This window comes from Channa argus, chromosome 20 (genome assembly GCF_033026475.1).
Source record: "Channa argus isolate prfri chromosome 20, Channa argus male v1.0, whole genome shotgun sequence".
Taxonomy (NCBI): Eukaryota; Metazoa; Chordata; class Actinopteri; order Anabantiformes; family Channidae; genus Channa; species Channa argus.
This window is the reverse complement of record NC_090216.1, coordinates 3787351-3806976: the sequence shown is the minus strand read 5'-3', so window position 1 is coordinate 3806976 and position 19626 is coordinate 3787351. Positions and strand designations below refer to the sequence as shown.

The 19626-nt window shown below is 40.3% G+C and overlaps 1 protein-coding gene across 1 annotated transcript; it reads left to right on the top strand.

Moving 5' to 3' along the window:
- The first annotated feature begins 8244 nt into the window (after positions 1–8244).
- Positions 8245–17822, top strand: meox1 (mesenchyme homeobox 1). The gene is made up of 3 exons (XM_067487246.1): positions 8245–10300; positions 14437–14609; positions 17100–17822. Exons 1-3 carry the CDS (start codon positions 9802–9804, stop codon positions 17220–17222), a joined length of 795 nt encoding a protein of 264 aa, XP_067343347.1. The 5' UTR covers positions 8245–9801; the 3' UTR covers positions 17223–17822.
- Positions 17823–19626: the final 1804 nt, after the last annotated feature.

Genomic DNA, 19626 nt, shown 5'->3' with positions numbered 1-19626 from the left:
GTACAGTATCCATCATCGTAAAAGCGTCAGCCAGCTAAATATAGACATTTGTTTTCTTGTGGCTCTTCTGGCACTGCATATTTTACCACACGTGATATCATGCCCTGTCCTGCTGTGGACTTGACTGCACACTGTACCTCGAGTGTTTCACTTGTATATATGCACATACGGAGAAATTATCATAATGAAAGCTGTCACTGTCAATTTGTCTCACATAGCAGATGCATTGTGTCTTATCGTACCCTCGTCTGCTGTGGCTTTAACAGGGCCGACGGTGCATTAACTCCAACAAAACTCTGACCAAAGGCCTAAAGATTCAGTGCACACACATCCCATAGTGGAGGATGCCACTCGCAGTCTTCTACATGTGTTGGCAGCTGGATATGCTGCTCTTATTTTTCCATTACTGTGATTGCTTCTATAATCAAACACATTATTGCATATCATATTTTGGGTAAATAAAGCTGGGCATGTATGGAGTAATTCAGTAGCCCACTAATCTGGGCTGGAATTTGACTTTGGGGCTTTTTTTGTCCAGATTGTTGCCATCTCATTCTCATGTTTCTTTAGCATCCTTCACTGCATATTATCAAAAAAAACTGGTTCCAACCATGTTGAAAATGGTTTGCTGCAAATATTTCCATGCAGGGAAGATGCTGGCATGCTCAAAGCAAATGTTTCCTAAATAATAACATAGAGGATGGGTTAAAGGGAGGATAAAATGCATCTACAGCTCTGCAGTTATTTGTCTGTCAAATCAAAATTGGAGTATTAATTAAAAAACACTTAATTTTGGCTTTTATGACAAGAAGTCTTCACTTTAAGCTCCAGAAGTTTGTGCCTAGAAAAGAACCTTTTGTAATTTAACCTCAGGAAGTAACACATACTGCTAATCACTTAAGCAGGAAATGAATGATGATATTGTACAGCATAGAGCTCGTGTACATATTTATTTTAAAAAGTGCGCATATTAAAAAACTGTCCCTACTAGGCCACTACCTACAACGGTCTTACAAGGAAAGTTTCCAAATTAGTCGTTTAGTTGACAGCGGTGTATTGTTGTTGTTATTCTTAATGCTAATTCTAATGCTGCTTCCTGTAAATTGTTGCCAATGAGAAGCCCCTGCTGCATGTTTGCAACAGAAACTCATTAATGCTGTGGAAAAATACAAAATCACTCTTTCATAACAGATCTGTACATGTATATGTAGACAGTGTGTCTATATGAAGACCCACATTTGTACACAGAATATTTCACAGAAAGGCGAACGAGATGCGTTTCTGAGGGTTTGTACCTTCAGTCGTCGCCCCAGCAGAATCGGGACCGGCACCAAGGTGGCACTTGGTGGCTATGCGGGGCCACATCTGGTGGGGTGGGATTCCAACCCACGGCCTTCTGTATACCAACACACTTCTCTACCACAGAGCCACCAGGCCCCCTAAAGGTTAGGTGGGATAACAAAGATTGTACAACTATGTAAACACAACTCACAACTTATTTAGAGCCATCAGTGCTGATAAAAGTACAGTGAAATAAGGTGTCTGTGTCTGCCCGCTTACCATGGTGGCCTTCCCTCCTGTTTAGTGCTAGTGTATGTCTACAGATTAACAACATGGGGGAGTGTGTGTGTGTGTGTGTTCTTGCATATGTTCCTCTACCTTGCGTGTGAACAGTTTTCTTTGCACAGCTTAAAGTCTCCACTCTAGGGAGGTTGTGCCCCTGTGCCAAGAGTTTGTTCAGTGATTGAGGAAATGTTGCTCCCTTTTGAGGTGTTTGTTGTCCAAGGCTGATCCTGACATCCCTCCAGGGAGTGCACTCCGTAGGCCTCTTCAAAGAGTACTAGCTCCCAAAGCAGGAAGTCCAGCCCTGTGCTGCTTAGAAACAAGACGAGGCAGACAGGAAGGAAGGTAATCCATGAACATGCGTGTTACTGCCCACACAGCATCAGGCACACACACACACACACACACACAGGCATATGAAATTAGCCCCTGCTGACACCCACAAAAATGGGTATTTTCTTGGACCCCACAGACATTTAGATTTATTGTGTGTTTGGTGCTCTTAAAGTGATCCTAAGCAGCCTGGTGTAGATGGTTCTGGTTCGCTGTTATGCACATGAACGTTCTGAAGGTCACAGCGGAGAGCAGCTTTGCCACAATGGCAGCCTCAGAACCATATCTTTTCAATTTTGAATGAAACTTCAGAAATGACATATGAGAAGTTTTATTTGAGTCAGATTGATTTATCTGTCTCTTGCAAAGGTATAAAAGAACATCAGTTGGAAGCAAGTGAATGTCCTTCATGGCAATAATGCTGCATCCTGGTGCTAAGCTGTTCCACACAACACCTACCTTTCAGAATAAGATTGATGACTAGCACTTATTTGGACTTCTTGAATAAGACAAGAATCTGGGATTCAAGGTTTTATCAAAACTGCGTCTTTGTGTGTGTGTGAGTGATAAAACTCCCTAATCCAGTCATTGAAATAAAAAGTCCAAGTGACAAGGATATGAACTGGTTCCTAAATGAATGAGGGTTCAGGGCTGTTTCAGGTGTTCCAGTTGAAAACCACTAGAGAGCACTCTAGAATTGATTTTCCATGAGTGAGTTATTATCTCACACTGTGGCCTCACAGTTGAGTGAGAATGTGGCTGGAACAAAAATCTGATGTACTTGCCAATGAAATCAGTAGCCTGGCTTCCACTGTCAGACCCAGCTCATATTATACAGTATGTGGTAATTCTGTGGCAGCAGGGAAATTAGTTTTTGTGGTGTGGTGTCAGTGAGGTAAAGATTAGCTGTTTTTATTGTTGTAACATGATGCAATATGGAAGCTGGAGAACTATAAGGCAAGACAACATGCTTGAGGTTAGTTCACTACTGAGATTTGACTTTCACTTACTCAGTTCTGCTTAGAGCAGTACAAGACAAACAATTTATTCTTTAAACCACCACATGTTGGAACTTTCAGGGTGAGTTGACTCTCAATTCAAGTATTTGACACATTTTCTGTTTGGTTTAAACCTTTTGCAATTAAAACCCTTAACGTCATCCGCTTTTGTCTTAAAGGTGTTTTTAAGGGTATTTTTTTCCATCTGATCCGAGGTTTAAGGGCCGAGCACTCATGCTGTAAAGACTCTAAATCCCTTTTCTTTCTCATCAGTAGTGGTTCACGGGAAAAACAAAGACTTTAACTACTGCATCTCATTATTTCATTGACATAGGTTTGAACAGGCTTTAGTGTGTTCCATACCTTCTCCCAAGGATTCAAGCTGAATACGAGGTAAGAAGTTGGGATTTGTGAAACTTAATTCATGTTCTTTTGCTCCTTTTCATAATTTCTTTTTTTCCACCTTTTTGATAAGGTGCAGCTTGTGTGTGGGTTCTTTCTTTCCTGACATTAGAGATGTGCAGTGTTAGTGTGTTGTAACTGTGGGTGTTATAACTGGATGCTGTATATGCTGTCAGCTGCGTAAAAAGGTTACTGGTAGCCTTTTGCCAGCGTTTCAGACAGTTTAAATATTAAAAGAAGCCCCAATGAATGATCAACTGAATGGCAAAATGTCATCATCTTTGTATTAAAAACAACTATTGACTGTTCAAGCTGCGTTCATGGGACATGGGAGTTTGTTGTTGACACTGTATTACGCCACAGTGGCAAAAAGAAAAACTGTTGCTTTCGTGTTATCTCAACGTCTGCTAATGAGGATTGGTGGCTTGGGGTTAAAGGGTTGTAATGTTTTGATGACTTTTTTTTTTTTTCTCAACAGCTCACCACAGAGGTTATTTCTGCTCCCGTATGTATCTCACTGTATTGCACAAACATGGTTCTTGCACATCCCTAAGACCATTATAATTAAAATGGCATTAATCAATGCACAAACAATTCCATAGAGAAAAGCGTAAAATTGTATATTTTAAACCGTTGTATAATCAATATGTTTGCTGTACAAATTGTATAGTACCCTGTATACATTGGGATGGGGCCTGGTGGCGTAGCAGCACAGCATTGGGTTGTAATGCAGAAGGCAGTGGGTTTGAATCCCACTCCACCCGGTGTGTCCATGCCCAGCCACCAAGGGCCAAAAATTTGACACATTTTCTGTTTAGTTTAAACCTTTTGCAATTAAAACCCTTAACATCATCCGCTTTTGTCTTAAAGGTGTTTTTAAGGGTATTTTTTTCCATCTGATCCAAGGTTTAAGGGCCGAGCACGCATGCTGTAAAGACTCTAAATCCCTTTTGTTTTTCATCAGTAGTGGTTCACGGTAGTAGTGGTGCCCGGATAAACCACAAACAAAATGGCAGAGTTGCTACAGGAAGAGCATCCAGCGTTAAAACAACTCCTGCCAAATCAGCTTATCAGTATTCAGTTTACTTAGCATTGCTTTAAAGGCAGCAGCAGCTGTGTGAAGCATTTTAATCTGTTAGTGTGGATGTCACGTTAAACTTCAAACCTGTACTACTGGGATGTTGGCATCTGTCTTAAAGAGTCCACTGGCTTTGTTTGTGGAGAGCATAACAATAGGCTTTCACCTCTTAGTGGTTTCATTCTCACATTTGTTATATCCACTTTAAAGATTATAATATGCTCTATCTATTTAAAAACTGTTTCCACTTCATCCAGTGACATTAGTCTAAAAGGTCTTTGCCCTAAAATCCAAACAGACTTAAGTGGTTTTAACTGAGCAGCAATCTGACAAGTTCTTACTTATATTTACGGTTATAAATGATCCTAGCTTAGAATTTCAGACTCAGTCATTTCTCCATAAACTGGTTTTAACCTGTGGAATATTCCCAGCAAATCTGGAAAAAATGGTAAACAACTACATAATACAAGATGATGAGAGGCCAAAGCCTTAGAGAGCTATAACGTTCCCTCACAATACCGAGACACTGTTGCCAACACCTGATTCCAATCAAAGATGATCATATGTGATTATTAGCACCTGTAGGTGTCCCAACTCCCCCCCCACGCTCCCCCGCACACACAATCATGTATAAATGCTGTAATACTTACAGACAATACAGTGTCAGGAGCAATCAGAAGATAGTTTGCAGATTGTTCCAATGTTGTATCAATAGTAGGAACGAACAAACAGATTTTATTTTTTTTTTTTGATGGATTGCTCTGTCAGACATCCAGAGATTTTAAATCCGTATCTGAGCCAAGTCTTTGCAACACAACCATTAGGGAAAATGCTGATAGCTGTACTGTTGTGGCCAGGAATTACCCAAAACAAGCCGTGCATTCACCAGTTGGGCAAAAACACTCCAGATGAATGATAATTGAGTGCTGTAGGAATCGGTTTTTAAACCCGGAAATGAGTTGGCTTATGTTTTGTTTTGTTTTTTTAGTCCCCTTGTCCGTAAATCAATGGCTTTTTAAAGTCATTATTAAATAACTTATTATTTTTTGTTGTTTGTTTTTTTATTTTTATTTTGTCTTTTGAAGAGAATACAGAGTTTATCGGGAACATGAAGCATCATCGCGCCGAACACAGCAACTCATCACCTCACTAGTACAGTTTACATCCTCATTATGTGTTTCTCATTCATATCTGTACTTTATAGGTTGTCTTTAAAAAAGCATGTGGGACCAGCAGTTAACACAGGTCACGCTAAGGGCAAAGTAAATGACTAGTGGTGATGATGTTGAAGTTGAAGTATAACTTAACCAACATTTGTAGCTTTAACATCAAATCACTGTGCAACTAAATACTAATACAACTACTAATACTAAAGCTTTTAACTGAATAGAAAAATTAAAAGGACATGTTGTGATAAGACTAGTGAATAATACCATTAACTTGGGTCTTGGCTGTGCCAACACGGAGTGAAAGAAACCAGTAGTTTGTGTTTTTTGCCTCCTGCCGGGCTGTCAGGCTGTCAGCCCGGCAAAAGATGGCATCTTAGTTGCAGACGGTTGAAAATGGAGAAAATTAAGCAGATGTTAAGTTGAAGAGAGCCAGGATGATTTCATCCCTTCTCAGAAAATTTCTTTTTGCCCAGTTTATTTAATTAACTGGGTTTTCCCACCCTCTTGCACCATCCTCCCTCATCATATTCATCCCCCCACTCGTCTACAGCACAGTAGCAGAGATGAGAGGCTCCCACAGTCCACTGAGAACCAGGTGAACATGGGGTCACATGAGGTCATACTGTCAGACATGCAAGACTGATGGAGGGCCCTAATCCTGCCAGTGTCACAAAGATGGATCAAATGAAAACACGCAGTCACACACACACAAACACACTACTTTTCATGAGTTTATGTGGAACTTTGTACTCATGTATGTTTGTTGCATGTACTCAAACATAAGACCACGTAAGCATTTTATGAAACATACTGTTTGTGCATGCTCTGTTGCTCCCCTCGTCTCTATTTCGTAGTCCCACTTTCTCTATCTCACACACACACACACACACACACACACACAGTGTTAAGACTGACAGAAGCAGGTTGTCAGCAGGGTGAGGGTAGATGTGACTCATATCCAGCTCATTTATCTGCGGTCTGTGAGTTGTATGACTGAGATACGCCTGAGTTTCACTCTCTCACACAAATCCAGTGCCACCTTGGTGCATATAATAATTTGGGTTTGTGTGTATTTATTTATTATTATTGTAAGCAAATCCCATGAAAGGTCTAAAACCAAACACTCTCTGAGCCCAGAGGTTCTTATGCCAGTGTGGTTGAATGAATGCTACATTTTCGGGGAGTAATTCACTCAAACTGTGTGTATGAGCTTGATAATGAAGCAACATGTAAACTAGTGCAGTGGTGGGTTGTTTGTGTATTTTGAATAGTTTTTGAACTGTAGATTGCTATAAGAAAGATGGGTAAGACTTGTCAAATTGGATGTAGACAAAATATTTACAAGAACAAAGAGAACATCAAGTTTCCCAGTGAACATAAAACACTATGGTGAGTGAATTTGCTTTCAGTTGCAAATTAAATCTGTACTGTAAATGTATCGGGTCCAAGTTTAAAGAACCTTGACCTGCATGTTTGTACCATTAACCAATGCAGTGCTGTAGGGATGACACATGTGAGAAGGTTGTATCTTCCCATTTTCCTCAACAAGAGCCAGTGGGATTTTTCTTTGGCTGCAAAAATGAGCTCAGTGACAAACATTTAGACAGAAGATTTATACTGTAAGAAAACTCTGAGTTCTGACTTTAAACCTTGAGATAAAAGTCTTGGTTAACGTTGGCATGGTTTGTCATGCACATGTTTGGCATGGTTACAGTCGCCGGCAACCTCTCAATTCTTATTCAGCCACTTTAATGCAGCACTGTGGGAGAGTGGTTAGCACTCTTGCCTCACAGCATAAAGGTCCCAGGTTCAATCCCCGGACCGGACAGGGCCTTAACTGCGTGGAGTTTGCATTTTAAAAAAATAAGACTGAGGGTATTTGCTGATTAATTCTATGTTTTAGAAAAAAAATTAACAATCGCTTGCGGTTGTAACAACCACAGACAAACGCCACACGTTAGTTTCATTAGTTAGTTGGACATGGATTTAAGAAATGAGGCCGCATGGCTCTTTGTAATGATGCCTGCAGCCTTTTGTCATGCACATCCACTGGTTGTGCCTATGCTCGGCAGAGAAAGCTACTTGGGGAAATCTGGTTTCTCCAATCCATAGCCCAATTGTTAGAACAAGGCTTTTAAGAAACCAACTTACTCAAGAAAGCTGACTATAACCTGGTTACTTAAGTCAATGTAATCACAAAGACTTTCTGTAAGTCCTATGAACATACACTCTCTCTGACGCATATTTTCACAACACACACAAATTTCTACTGACACACAGATGGCCCCTGCTCTGACCACAAATGTAGTGTAACCCCTGCTCCCTGTGGTGCAGCCTGGGCTCAGACTGCCAGTAAAAGCAAGAGATGCTTCATGGCTCAACAATTCGCTGGGTAGATGGAAAGGGTTTGTTGTGTGACCTCAGACACTCTTCTTTCTGTCTCCCTCCCTCTGCCTGAGTTTCTCTTTTGTCTTCATTTATTTTTGATCTCTTTGTGTTTGTTTTTTTTGTTTGTTTTTTTTTGTTTTTCTTGAATTTTCTTGAGGCTCAAATGCATTGTGTTTATTGTAGTACCAAGAGCAACAAAGGTTTATTTTAGCACTTTTTTGTTTGTTTCTTGTCTGTCTTTCTGGCACTTTTTGTCATGGTTATTTCATATTTACTTTTTCTCCTTTTGTTTTTTTCTCTGAATCTTGCTTTCCCTCTCATCTCAGTGTAGGTGGGATCTGCCTGTCCTCCTGTCTGAGAGGTCAGGAGCAGAGTGAGGACACACGAGCAGGAAGGCAAACTTCAGCTCACAAATATGAGCAGTATGAAAAAAAAACAAACTGCATTTCAGTGAAGTGTGGTTCAGTGGGTTTATTGGGTAACAGATACACTGAAATTTAGTCCAAATTTTGGTTTAGCCAAAAAAAGTTTTAATGGTATTAGAGACATGACTTCATTGAGGAAGTGGCTTCTGTCATGAGTAGCGTGCAGAGATTAAAAATCAGTGATCAGAAAATTGAATAATTACAGCCTTGCTTGATCCAGATGTGGTTCATCTACACGTGATGGCTGTCACAAACAACTGCTACTGTTATAACTGCAGACGTAAGAAGTAAGAAGAGCTCCATAAAGACGCACAACATGCAAAGAAAACGCACAATCCTTCCTTGCTAAGAGAAAATATGAGCTTGTATTTTTGAAATATGGCTCTGAAATTTCATATTGTGTTTCACTGAAGGCAGAGAACCTCAAGTGGTGTGGATAACCAATATCAAATCCAGCCCCCTTCTGTTACCTCAAAGTTAAAGAAAGTCCAGCCAGGTGGATTTGGGTGTGTAGCATTAATTCACACAGACACACAAATGCGCACACACACTTTAAAAGTCATAAAATCAGGAAGAAAAAAAATATTTTTTTAGATTACATAGGACAGGCAGGGATCAGAGGTCCAGTGGGAAATGGTGAGCTAAGGTTCCTCAAAAGGGTGTCAAAAAAGGAACTAAATTGGGTGTCAGAAACTGCTAAGGAGCTGAAATAAGTCAGGGACCCCAGCTCCCATGTGGGTGGGTGCTCACTTTATATTTTACAGACAATGTCCCTTTAAAAGCCCCACGTCTGGAAAGCCCATTAGATGTGCATATAAAATTTCCCCAGTGATTAATAGTTGATGAGGCAGGGTTGGTTGGAGGGTACTACCAACATGTGGCCGGCAGGGCTCCTCCTCTGCAATCTCACATTACACTCCATAAACTTGCCACTCTTTCCCACCTATACGTTTAAAAAGGAGGCGGGCTCACATGTCAAGAATGCCTTAGAAGAGCTGTGAAAACAGCCAGCCTGAGAAGGGGAGTCATGCAGTTTCGGATGCAACTCTCCTGCCGAGCCACAAACCACTCAGATCCGTCAGGGAGAGAGGGTGTGTGAGTGCAACACAGAGCGAAAGTGTGTGGACCAGAGGCTCCAGAGGACGTCACATACACTCCCAGAGAGAGAGAGAGGGAAGTGCGCCGTCACAGGAAGGCGTCTATCCTCACACTTTCTGTACTTTGGAAGAGTCAACAACCTCTGACAGAAGTGAGTTTCCAGGAGTGGATGCAGTGAAACGATGATGTGCATTTAGACAGCCGAACTGGATGTTTCCCCAAAGTGACAAAGCTCCAGATTTCCAGTCCTAACTTACTTTCTAAGGCGGAGGTTTGAAACTCCTCAACAAGGAAAAGACTTGTAATAAGGTCTTATTCAAGAGTGACTGAAGTGCTTTTGCATCACCATGGATCAGCCAGCCAGCAGCTGCATGCGGAGCGCCCACCCCAGCAGCCCTATCTGGGGTTGCATGAGGAACCCTCACTCAGGGGTACCAGGAGCCAATCTGCAGTCACCCTACCAGCAGACCCCGTTCACCCTCCACCAAAAGCCTGAGTTCCTGGCCTACACAGACTTCTCCGGCTCCTGCCTGGTGCCGACCACGCCGCACGCAGCCTACCCCCGTGATGACAGACTGTACCAAGAGAGCCAGGGGGGTTACCAGAGAGCTGAATGGCAGTTTAACCCCTGTGAGACACGGGTGAGAGCACCTGAGGCCTGTCCGCCCGTTGTTGCTCCTGCAGTAGTAGTAGCCGGGGATGGAGGGCCTGAGCTGGACAGTGTTAGTGGAGACAGACTGCCAGGGTCTGTGCCTGGGTGCCTGGAGGGAGAATACTCACCTCAGAGCGTGGCGTCAGGGGACTCGGACAAGAAGAGCTCCAATAAGAGGAAGAGAGATGTCACAGGTGAGTCAGGGTGGGAATTATCTTGGGAGAGTTGGTTTATAGGAAAAAAGAGAGCATCCAAAAAAGAATAACAGTAGACTTGGAAAAGGAAGACAGAGTAATAAAAGGCCCATTTGGGAGCATTAAAAATTATAGTGAGCGCTCTTCCTTTTCTACTATACACAGGTGTATACTGTGGTGGAAATATGGGGAAAAGGTTGCTAGGAAACTTGGGATTGTGACATTGAATGAGGACAAGTCATGATTTGACAAATTTCCCTGATTTAGTTGGATTAAAAATTATTATAATCCCACAATGGTGTTTGCCAAACTCCTCCCTAAACAGACACAGGTGGCCATAGTTGGACCATTAAATGTCGAATCTCAAGCATGTCACGGCTCACAATTTCTCCCGTGCTCTGTATCACAGCTGACATTGACACAAATTCTCCCTCAGCATATTTGGCACTGGCAACAGATTGCTATGTGAAAGGTGAGTAGGTGACAAGACTTTTGTGTTTATGACACGCACTTTAAGTAGCAGTTGCATCCTCTTATTGTTAAAGTGCTTTCAAAAGGCTGAAGTGATTAATGAGGAATCTGAATGTTTCATTGCGCTTCTGTATCCGTTGGAAAGAGACCATTGTTTCATAACAGCACGGTCACACTGAAGATGCTGGGTAGAAAAATGACTTCAGAGTTATGTGGGGAAAAGTTCTTTTTTTTTTTTTTTTTTTTTTTTTTTTTTTTAAGGGGTCCCAGATGTTTCAGATTGTATCTAATATCATTTATTATAGATTTTGCTCGTAAACACACATGCATAAAACCATTGTAGTTGATTCTAATTTCAGAACTTTAAAATCCCAAAACGATTTTCTTTTCTTTTTTTTTGAGTATTTGCAGTGATTAGATTCTTTCACAGAATGTAAATTATTAGCAGTTGGAGTCAATTGTTAGTGTTTTGCTACAAAACAAAATGAGGTGATGGGTCTTGACCCATCCTGAAGAAATGTGTTAAAATTAAAATACTTGATGTTTGTGGATTTCAGTGCAATTTATTACCCCTATCATATTTCACACTTGCTAACAGGAACCAAATCTGATACCCATGACGGACTAATTTCTAAAAGCCCTAAAATTAACACGTACAGCAAAAGAGCAACAGCCTGAAGCAAATGATTATATTTTAGCTGATTGTCTGGGTGCCAGATTTTAAATGCGTTGAATTTCACGTTGGCATATTAAAGCAAGGTCGAGCACATGTGGAGCATCCACATTTCATCTGTAGAATATTTGTCTCATCACAATTTGTGTCGGGTTTCCTTCACAAAGAGGAAAAGTTTGGCCATGAGACGACAAATACTAGACATTTCTACTTCTTCTCACCTCCTGTAAAACTTTGTAGAGATCAAAATCCTTTTAGTGTATATTTAGTATTTACGTATCTGAATGTTTACTTTTATCTACTTGGACTTGAGTGGAGTTAGCTCCATCACGACAGTCTGGATATCGACACTGATGTGATAAAGTGGCATGACTGTGCTTCAGGTTTCTCCAGACCAAACAAACCATATCCGATTAGAAAGAGCACAAATAATAATTTGGAAAAACTACATGAGCAATGTCTGCAACAGGCACTAGTCTAATTGAAGAAGAGGAGTGGGAGGGGAGGGGGGGGGGTCGGTCGGTCCCCCTACCATTACCTTATTGTAACCTCTACTCACTACACTGAAAACATGCCAGACCACGTCTGGTAAAATCACTTGCCTGTGAGCCCACGTTTTTACATTCTTATCCATTGACATTTTCCTGTCGTTAAGCCGTAACACAATCTCCCACTGAGTGCATGCAACATGTCTGACCACTGCATCAGGTCCTGGTCCAAAAAAAAAAAAAAAAAGAGAGAGAAAAATAATTCACTCAGTCTTGCGTTGACTAGCTGGTGGAGGAGCATATATTAGGAAAATGTCCTGAAGGCATTTGAATTACAGCTATACAGTGTGTGTGTGTGTGTGTGTGTGTGTGTGTGTGTACTGCTATAGAAATGTGGTAGTCACTGATGTTCACTAAATGTAGACTTTAAGTCAAAGTTTGAACAATATTTATGTAAAACTGTTGTTACCTGGAATAATATCATTTTACAATCTGTCTCCAATTCTAGATAAATTGAGGAAAGAATTTCTGAAACATTAAAAATTCAGTTTCATTATAAAACATTTTCATTTCTATCCTTTATTAGCAGTGTGTGTGTGTGTGTGTGTGTGTGTGTGTGGTTGCTTGGTGTGCATAACCTTTTAATGCATTACCATTTAAAAATCCAATTTTTTTTGACAAACTGAATTTTTATAAATTTCTTAATACCTCTGAGGAAGCATTCATAAATGCATATAAACCAGTAGGTAACACGTAAGACAAAGGTGCAAGATTACATGTATCAACAAAACTTTACCCTGTGATAGTATAATTTAACATGGTTTAAAAGCATTATATTATTTATGAATTGTCTGCATTGCCTACAATATTTGTATACTTTAAACATGTGAATAACCCTGAGTGTTTTAATAGGTTATAAACTCATGAAATCAGTTCTGCTTACCAACTAAAAACAAGGCTCCCACCTTCGCCTGTTGTTGTTTTTTTGGCTTAAAACAAACACGCTGCTTTACAACAGCCTTAATTCAGTCCTGATCAAGACAAACTACTTTTGCAGCATCCACCACAAAAAAAAAAGCACCAAATGCTATTTGTCTCTGGGAGCCTGTTGGGTGTAGAAGCCTTTTCCCTGTAAGTTTACGGCCTCTGGCTGTGAAGGATATTTATTAGGGGCCTGTTTAGTGAGAGCCAATATGTGCCCTGCCAGGTGTTCAGTCTAAGCCTGCTTGACACATCTCCAGACCTGACCAGGCCAAGCAGTGCTGGCACAGTCAGGGAAGCGTGTCATTCCTGATATTTGAACAACAACAAGGAGCTTTTTGGGCCTGACACATGGGCCTTCCAGCACACACCTCAGCCATTTGTACACATTAAACAGATATGCGTAAATTGGACACATGCAGACATGTCCTGGTCTGCCCAGTCACATCTGGATCAGGTACCGGCAGTCCATTTCACATTCTGGCCTGGTGCTCTGGCATGCACCAAGCAAAACTTCTCACTTTGACAAATTAGAGCCATTTTCTAGAGATTACATCAGATACTATTGTTGCTACCAATGGATAAATATTACCTAAACTCCTTCCCGTTAGGAACGGTCTTACTTACAAATACATTTATATTCACCTTGTTAAAAATCCATCTTAGCAATACGCTGCAGAATTCTCGTATAAAATGTTGAATAATACTTTATTAGGCAAACTGATCAAATCAAACTTACAACCAAGCGCAACTTTCATAGAGCGGTGGCTCAAATCTTTTCTGATGTGTTTACTCTCATATAGAGATGGGTTCATGTGAATCATTCTCTGCTCTGGCGGGAGATCTCGTGACACTCGCACAAACCCGTGTAGCGCTCAGACCTGGACACATCCCCACCTTTGTTCTTTTGTTGGAAGCTTTAACGATGTTCCGCCGCATTCCTTTCCTAACTCAGTCCCTCTGTGGCTGGTTTGGTGGCCCCCTGCCCTGTGCCACACGCACCATCAATGGACAAACGTGCAGAAGGTGCATTCGTGTTCAGGCACACAGACACATAGACAAACTGCAGGCAAAAAAAATTAAGATCACACACACACACACACACACACACACACACACACATTACAGGTAAGCGGGACTCCTAGGCTCAGGTCAGGGTGGTCTGCTTTTAAAGTGCTGCTTTTGGTGTTTACTACACAAGGGGCCTATTAAAGAGGCTTTGGAGCTGTGGGTTGTTGGTCAGAGAGCATTTAAAGGTTCTTTATAGTGAAATGGAGGCTGGTCACAAAATGATTAGGGAGCAGATTCTAATCTGATTAATAAATAACATGAAAATAAATGTTCTAAGAAGTTTATTAACCATATTAAATAAAACTAAGTGTGTATTCACTGATATTTAAAGAAACTGCTAAAACCCGTCACTAGTATGAAAATATGTTGGATCATATTTCGCTTTAAAACGCTAATCGAGTTTTGAACTAAAGCTGTAGTTCACATTTTGCGAAATGTATTTTTCTCTCCAGATATCCAGGAGTCCAGTTTTAAGGTGGATTCCAGCTGCAAGGCCCGAAAAGAACGCACAGCTTTCACCAAGGAGCAGCTGAGAGAGCTGGAAGCTGAATTCACCCACCATAACTACCTAACCAGGCTCCGCCGCTACGAAATCGCCGTCAATCTGGATCTCACAGAGAGACAGGTACAACCATGTTTTTCTTATATGACCATAATAATAACCTGGCATCCTCTTTTTTAGGCCACAGTAATAATAATATGAATATGTTTCTCTTTATTTAATGGCACAGTACTTTCAGTGAAGCCCCAAAAAACTCAACCTAGCAGCAACATAAATCCAGAAAATTTAAGGAGTAAATTTGTTGTAACATCAAATTTTTTTTTACTTTTTCTGCAGCAAAATTCCCTATTAAAGGTCAAAGACATACATGATACTGCAGAATCGTAACATAAATAGCTTCACACTGTCCTGCTTCATTATATAAAACAAAAAGACAAAGGAAATCAGCCCTTTTAAAGGTGGTAAATTTAGTTGCATTTAAATTGGAATTAATCGATTTTTCCAGAATATTTTTCATCCTGTGGCTGCATCAAAGTGACATGCAGCTTTAACGAGTGGGCGACAGCTCCAGACTTGATGAAACTGGGCGAACATGTGTCGATGCTGCTGGATAAAACCCCAGCCTGCATGTCAGGCCCAGTGTCCCAACTCCTCCTAATGAGGCCGCGGTGCCACAGTGACCACACATACTGCCGACTGCTGCTAAATCGATTTCCCAGACCTCTGAATCACTCACACACACACAGACAGGCCCACATAGCCAGGATCCATCTTCACTCAGCGCTCCCACTGCAACTCGCCAGACTTTTCCAACTCATCCTACATGCTTTGGCATTTTGCCGTCCTTTCAATCAGCCACGATGAGCAGAACAACTCTCAGACGAAGAGGCTACAGTATGTGGGAACAGATGAATGAATTCCAGTTTAGCAGAGGTGGTGGGGGGGTATCCTTAGTAGGACGTATGGTAACTCAAAGCTTCCTTGACCTTAAATATTCAACTCAAACTTCACGGGTTAAATGGTCACAGGGAAAGACATTTTTAAAATGCCACAGTCATTTCAGACCACTTTTGTCAACTTTTTGTGAACTTAAAAAAAACCTAAAATGTTGTGCCAACATCTTCACTTTGTATTTTTTTTAACAACAATTAACAACCATTACATCAACCGAACAACAACCTGTGCATCCAAAGCTTTGATGGATCTTACGCTAGAGCTCTAGTTTTGCCCAAAACTCCGAACAAGTACACTGGCACTCTCTGTTTGGACAGATTGTCTTTAACGCTCGTACTGGAGTTTATTTTGACTTCCACACAGACCAAATGATCACTAGAATACAGAATAAGGATTAATCTGCTGCTGGAAATAGCCCCTGACAAATTCACCATTTACTCCTTTTTTGGGTAGATTTTGTCACAAACTATATGATTATATAACTATATAATTATAGGCCTTTTTTTTTTTTTTTTTTTAACAGATTTGAGTAAAATGAGTGTGTTTGGGACTGAGTAACAAGGCCTCTTTTGGTCTCGGTACCATTCATGTTTATGTTTCGGTTTAATAAAGAGACACAAGCACCAGATAAGCCTTGAATGTCTTTTGTATATTCTGACTTTCTTGTGTTTGTGTTAGAAGCATCTGTAGATTCTTTCACTACATTTCATTTATAGTAATTTTTTCATAAAGTCTTCAGTGGATGCTTTCACTTGCAGACTGAAAAAAATGTTCCCCCTTCAGTTTTTTCAGTGTTTTTTCTGCCACTTTCACCCTGTAATTTTCTTGACTCCTGGGAAGTGGATGTTTTTGTTTCTATTCCTGGCTGGGCAGTTGAGCCTGATATCATTTTCATTTCAGAGCAGTGCAGAGACACAAGTGAGCATGAGCCACACTGCGATTAAACTCACATCCCGTGTAGGCCGACATCCTGATAGTTGACTCGTTTGACCCACTGTCTATACGATACTCGGTGCCTGCATTTGGTAGATATTTTTGAGCCAGAACCACTTTGCACTGACAATTCATCCTCCCTGAAAGGCCAATGCAAACCAAGCCAGTTTATATTCATTGCTGAGAGATTTGTGAAGGATTATTTCACTGTTTTTTTCTGCTGACTGTGTTGTACAAATGCCACAGTGAACCTATTACCATTTCATACAGTGAAAAAATACATTCTCCATTGCGGACTGTGTAAGTGCTAATATAATCTACTGTAGTATAGCTACTTATTGTTTAAAGCCCTTATGCTTAAAGTATTTATTTATTTTGTAGTTTGTGTTACATACAAGTAGCTTTGGTCCACTCAACCACCACTTCAAAGATGAGTGGTGGTTAGAAAACGTGTGTGTGTGTGTGTGTGTGTGTGTGTATAAATAAATAAAATACACACACACACCTGTTGGAACATGCACATTTTTTCTAAAAAAAAAAAAAAAAACCTTGGTGAAAATAATTGAACACATGATGTTAATTTGTCTAGCTAAATTAGCTCATCGGTTATGTCCATGTACGCTGATGACATTACATTTTACAACAATTAATTATAGACCTGTAACAAAATATAATTAATTTGGCTCTATTATTATTCCACTAATTACTCGTGCTTTTCTGTGACAGGTGAAAGTTTGGTTCCAGAACAGGAGGATGAAGTGGAAGAGAGTGAAAGGAGGACAGTCGGCTTCACCCAACGACCTGGAAAATGACGACATAGACTCAGCTGCCTCGCCCAGCTCTGACTGAAACAGTGCATTTTTACAAAAGGCCGAGAGAAGCTGGGGTCAACTGGACACCAGTGCAACCACTGCTCGTTTCTTTGGAAAGCTTTGGAACAAACCTAGAGACTCTTTGTTTGCAGGAAGAAATCACTGAGCATCTCCTTAGCTGTTTTCTGTTGTAAATAGATTTTTGTCCATAATGAACTGCATTTTAAAACACTATTGATAAATACTGTGTCTTTAGAGGCCACGTCTTGTTGCAGAGAAAATACTTATGGTCATTGTAGATCAGTGACAAAATCCATACAGCAGCTCTCTAGCCAGTGATGACATATCAGACTGTGATGTGATTGTGTTTGAGTGCATCGCCTTTGGTTATAATCATGGGCTCCGACGCTTGACTACAACCACCTGGGAAAACTCAGACTCTACAAGTGTTGCCAAGCCATAAGTGCCTCAGAATCAGATTTTTTTTTTTAATTTTGTCAGTTTCTTTATCCTAGAATATAGTTGTTTTTTTCTGTTAAGCATTTTTTATTATTCTTTTTTTTATACATTATGAATGTTATTGATAAAATACAGATGTTGCCTGTTTCTCCAAATAGAATAAATCATCTGCCGCAAATATTTGGATAATTTCTTTCACCTGTAACAATTGGGATATAGTATGATGGTAGGTAGGTCTGTTTTCTTAGGTGATGGTTTTATCGTGGGTAGAAAAATCTTTTGGTCAGGCGTAAACAAAAAACTGAGGAGTTGTTTGCTTCTTTTTGCCTCTGACATCAGAGTATGTGTGTGTAGTTGTGCACTTGCATGTCTTTTTAAGCATGCAAAGGTCTTTTAGCTGATTCCACGAATATGCTGCCTATGTATCAGGTTTTTTTTGGTGTGTTCTGCTCATTTATATCTGGGTGTGATTCTCTTTGGCCAAAATGGGAAAACAACAAAAACTGCATGAATTTAATGCAGCTGTACATGTTGATGTAGGTCAATTTGCAGACTATAAATGTATAGTGCAACTATAAATTAATTTTAGCAATTGAAAAAATGCATAATATATTTGTATTATGTGACAAACCACTGTTTTCAATGTTTTGGTTTTAGAGCCCCCACCTTTTGAAGCGTTCTGGTGTCAATCTTATCGCTTTCATCAACTGTTTCCAGCAGCAGACAGGCAGCTGTTTTGAGTGAAAAGCTCTGTTAAACCCAGTGCACATAACCTGACCAGCACCACATGGGAGACAGGCTGCAGCTACATCTAAATCAAGGTAGCTAGATGTGTTAATGTTTCTGGCCGCTGTGGCTCTGTATGTAGGCAAAAATGGCTTTTTGGGGTTTTTTTTGCAAAATGGCTTTAAGAGTGTACATCTGAAAATGCTATAGGTTGACGTTACTGTGTGTGCAGGGAACACAGCTTTGTAGAAACACACACGTGCCAGCAGCCGAATAGCTGTTGCCTTCTTTGCCGATGCAGTTTGTTTTGTCCTCTGACACTGCAGTCATTTCAAAATCTGTAATCTAAACGATGCACAGCAGAGAAGCACAAATAGGAGCTGGTACCATTTGTTCTTTGCTTGTTTTTCTGTAGCTGACTTGCTTGTCTGTCTTATACCCAGTGGCAGAAGGTAAGGAAGTACACGTACTGTGTTACTGTACTTGAATACAGTTTTCATGTGTATGTACTTTACTTAAGTAGATTTAATTATGGTTACTTTGACTTTAACTCCATTACATCTAAGAGCAAATATCTCTACTTTTTACTCAACTACATTTCTAATCAAAGTTGCATGACAATGACCTTACTTTACACATTTCATAATAAACCAATTTTCTTTTTTTTTATGAAAACAAACCAGTAGAGAGACAGGCATAGTCAGTTTTCTCCTTCCATATTTATCTGAGGATTGAATCATATCAGCCGGGCTTCTTTTTTCTTGGTTAGAAACATTTCGCTCGGAGTCCAGTTGACATGACTTAATCTTCGGACAACCAGACCTGGATGACTGAGACGTTGCCGTTGGCTACCTCTTCTTCTTACTCGACATGAGTGGTTTAGAAATACAACTGAGAAAAACGTCAGATCATATACTTAATCAGCTTCACGCCGTCATTTATGTCTATCGCCGTTAATTTCCCCCAAACATAACGCAAAACTGGTCAACAGAGAAAGAAGTAGTCAAGTACTTTTAGTAAAATATAAATCATGTTACTTACTTTTACTTAAGTAATTTCAGCAGGTACTTGTACTTACTACAATACATTGTTTGTTTATTTGTACTTTTACTTTAGTACAGTTTTTGAGTACTTATTCCAGCACTGCTCATACACAAACTAGGAGGAGGACTACATATTTGGGTATTATAAAGGAAATGGCAAACATGACCTTAAACACCTGGTATGGACACGTCGTGTTTTTACACAGAAACAGA

Bases quoted from the DNA above. Each gene is read 5' to 3' on its own strand.
- meox1 (XM_067487246.1), top strand. From the start codon at position 9,802: ATGGATCAGCCAGCCAGCAGCTGCATGCGGAGCGCCCACCCCAGCAGC. The intron at 10,301-14,436 runs GTGAGTCAGGGT...TTTTCTCTCCAG, and splicing joins GAGGAAGAGAGATGTCACAG to ATATCCAGGAGTCCAGTTTT. The intron at 14,610-17,099 runs GTACAACCATGT...TTTCTGTGACAG, and splicing joins TGGATCTCACAGAGAGACAG to GTGAAAGTTTGGTTCCAGAA.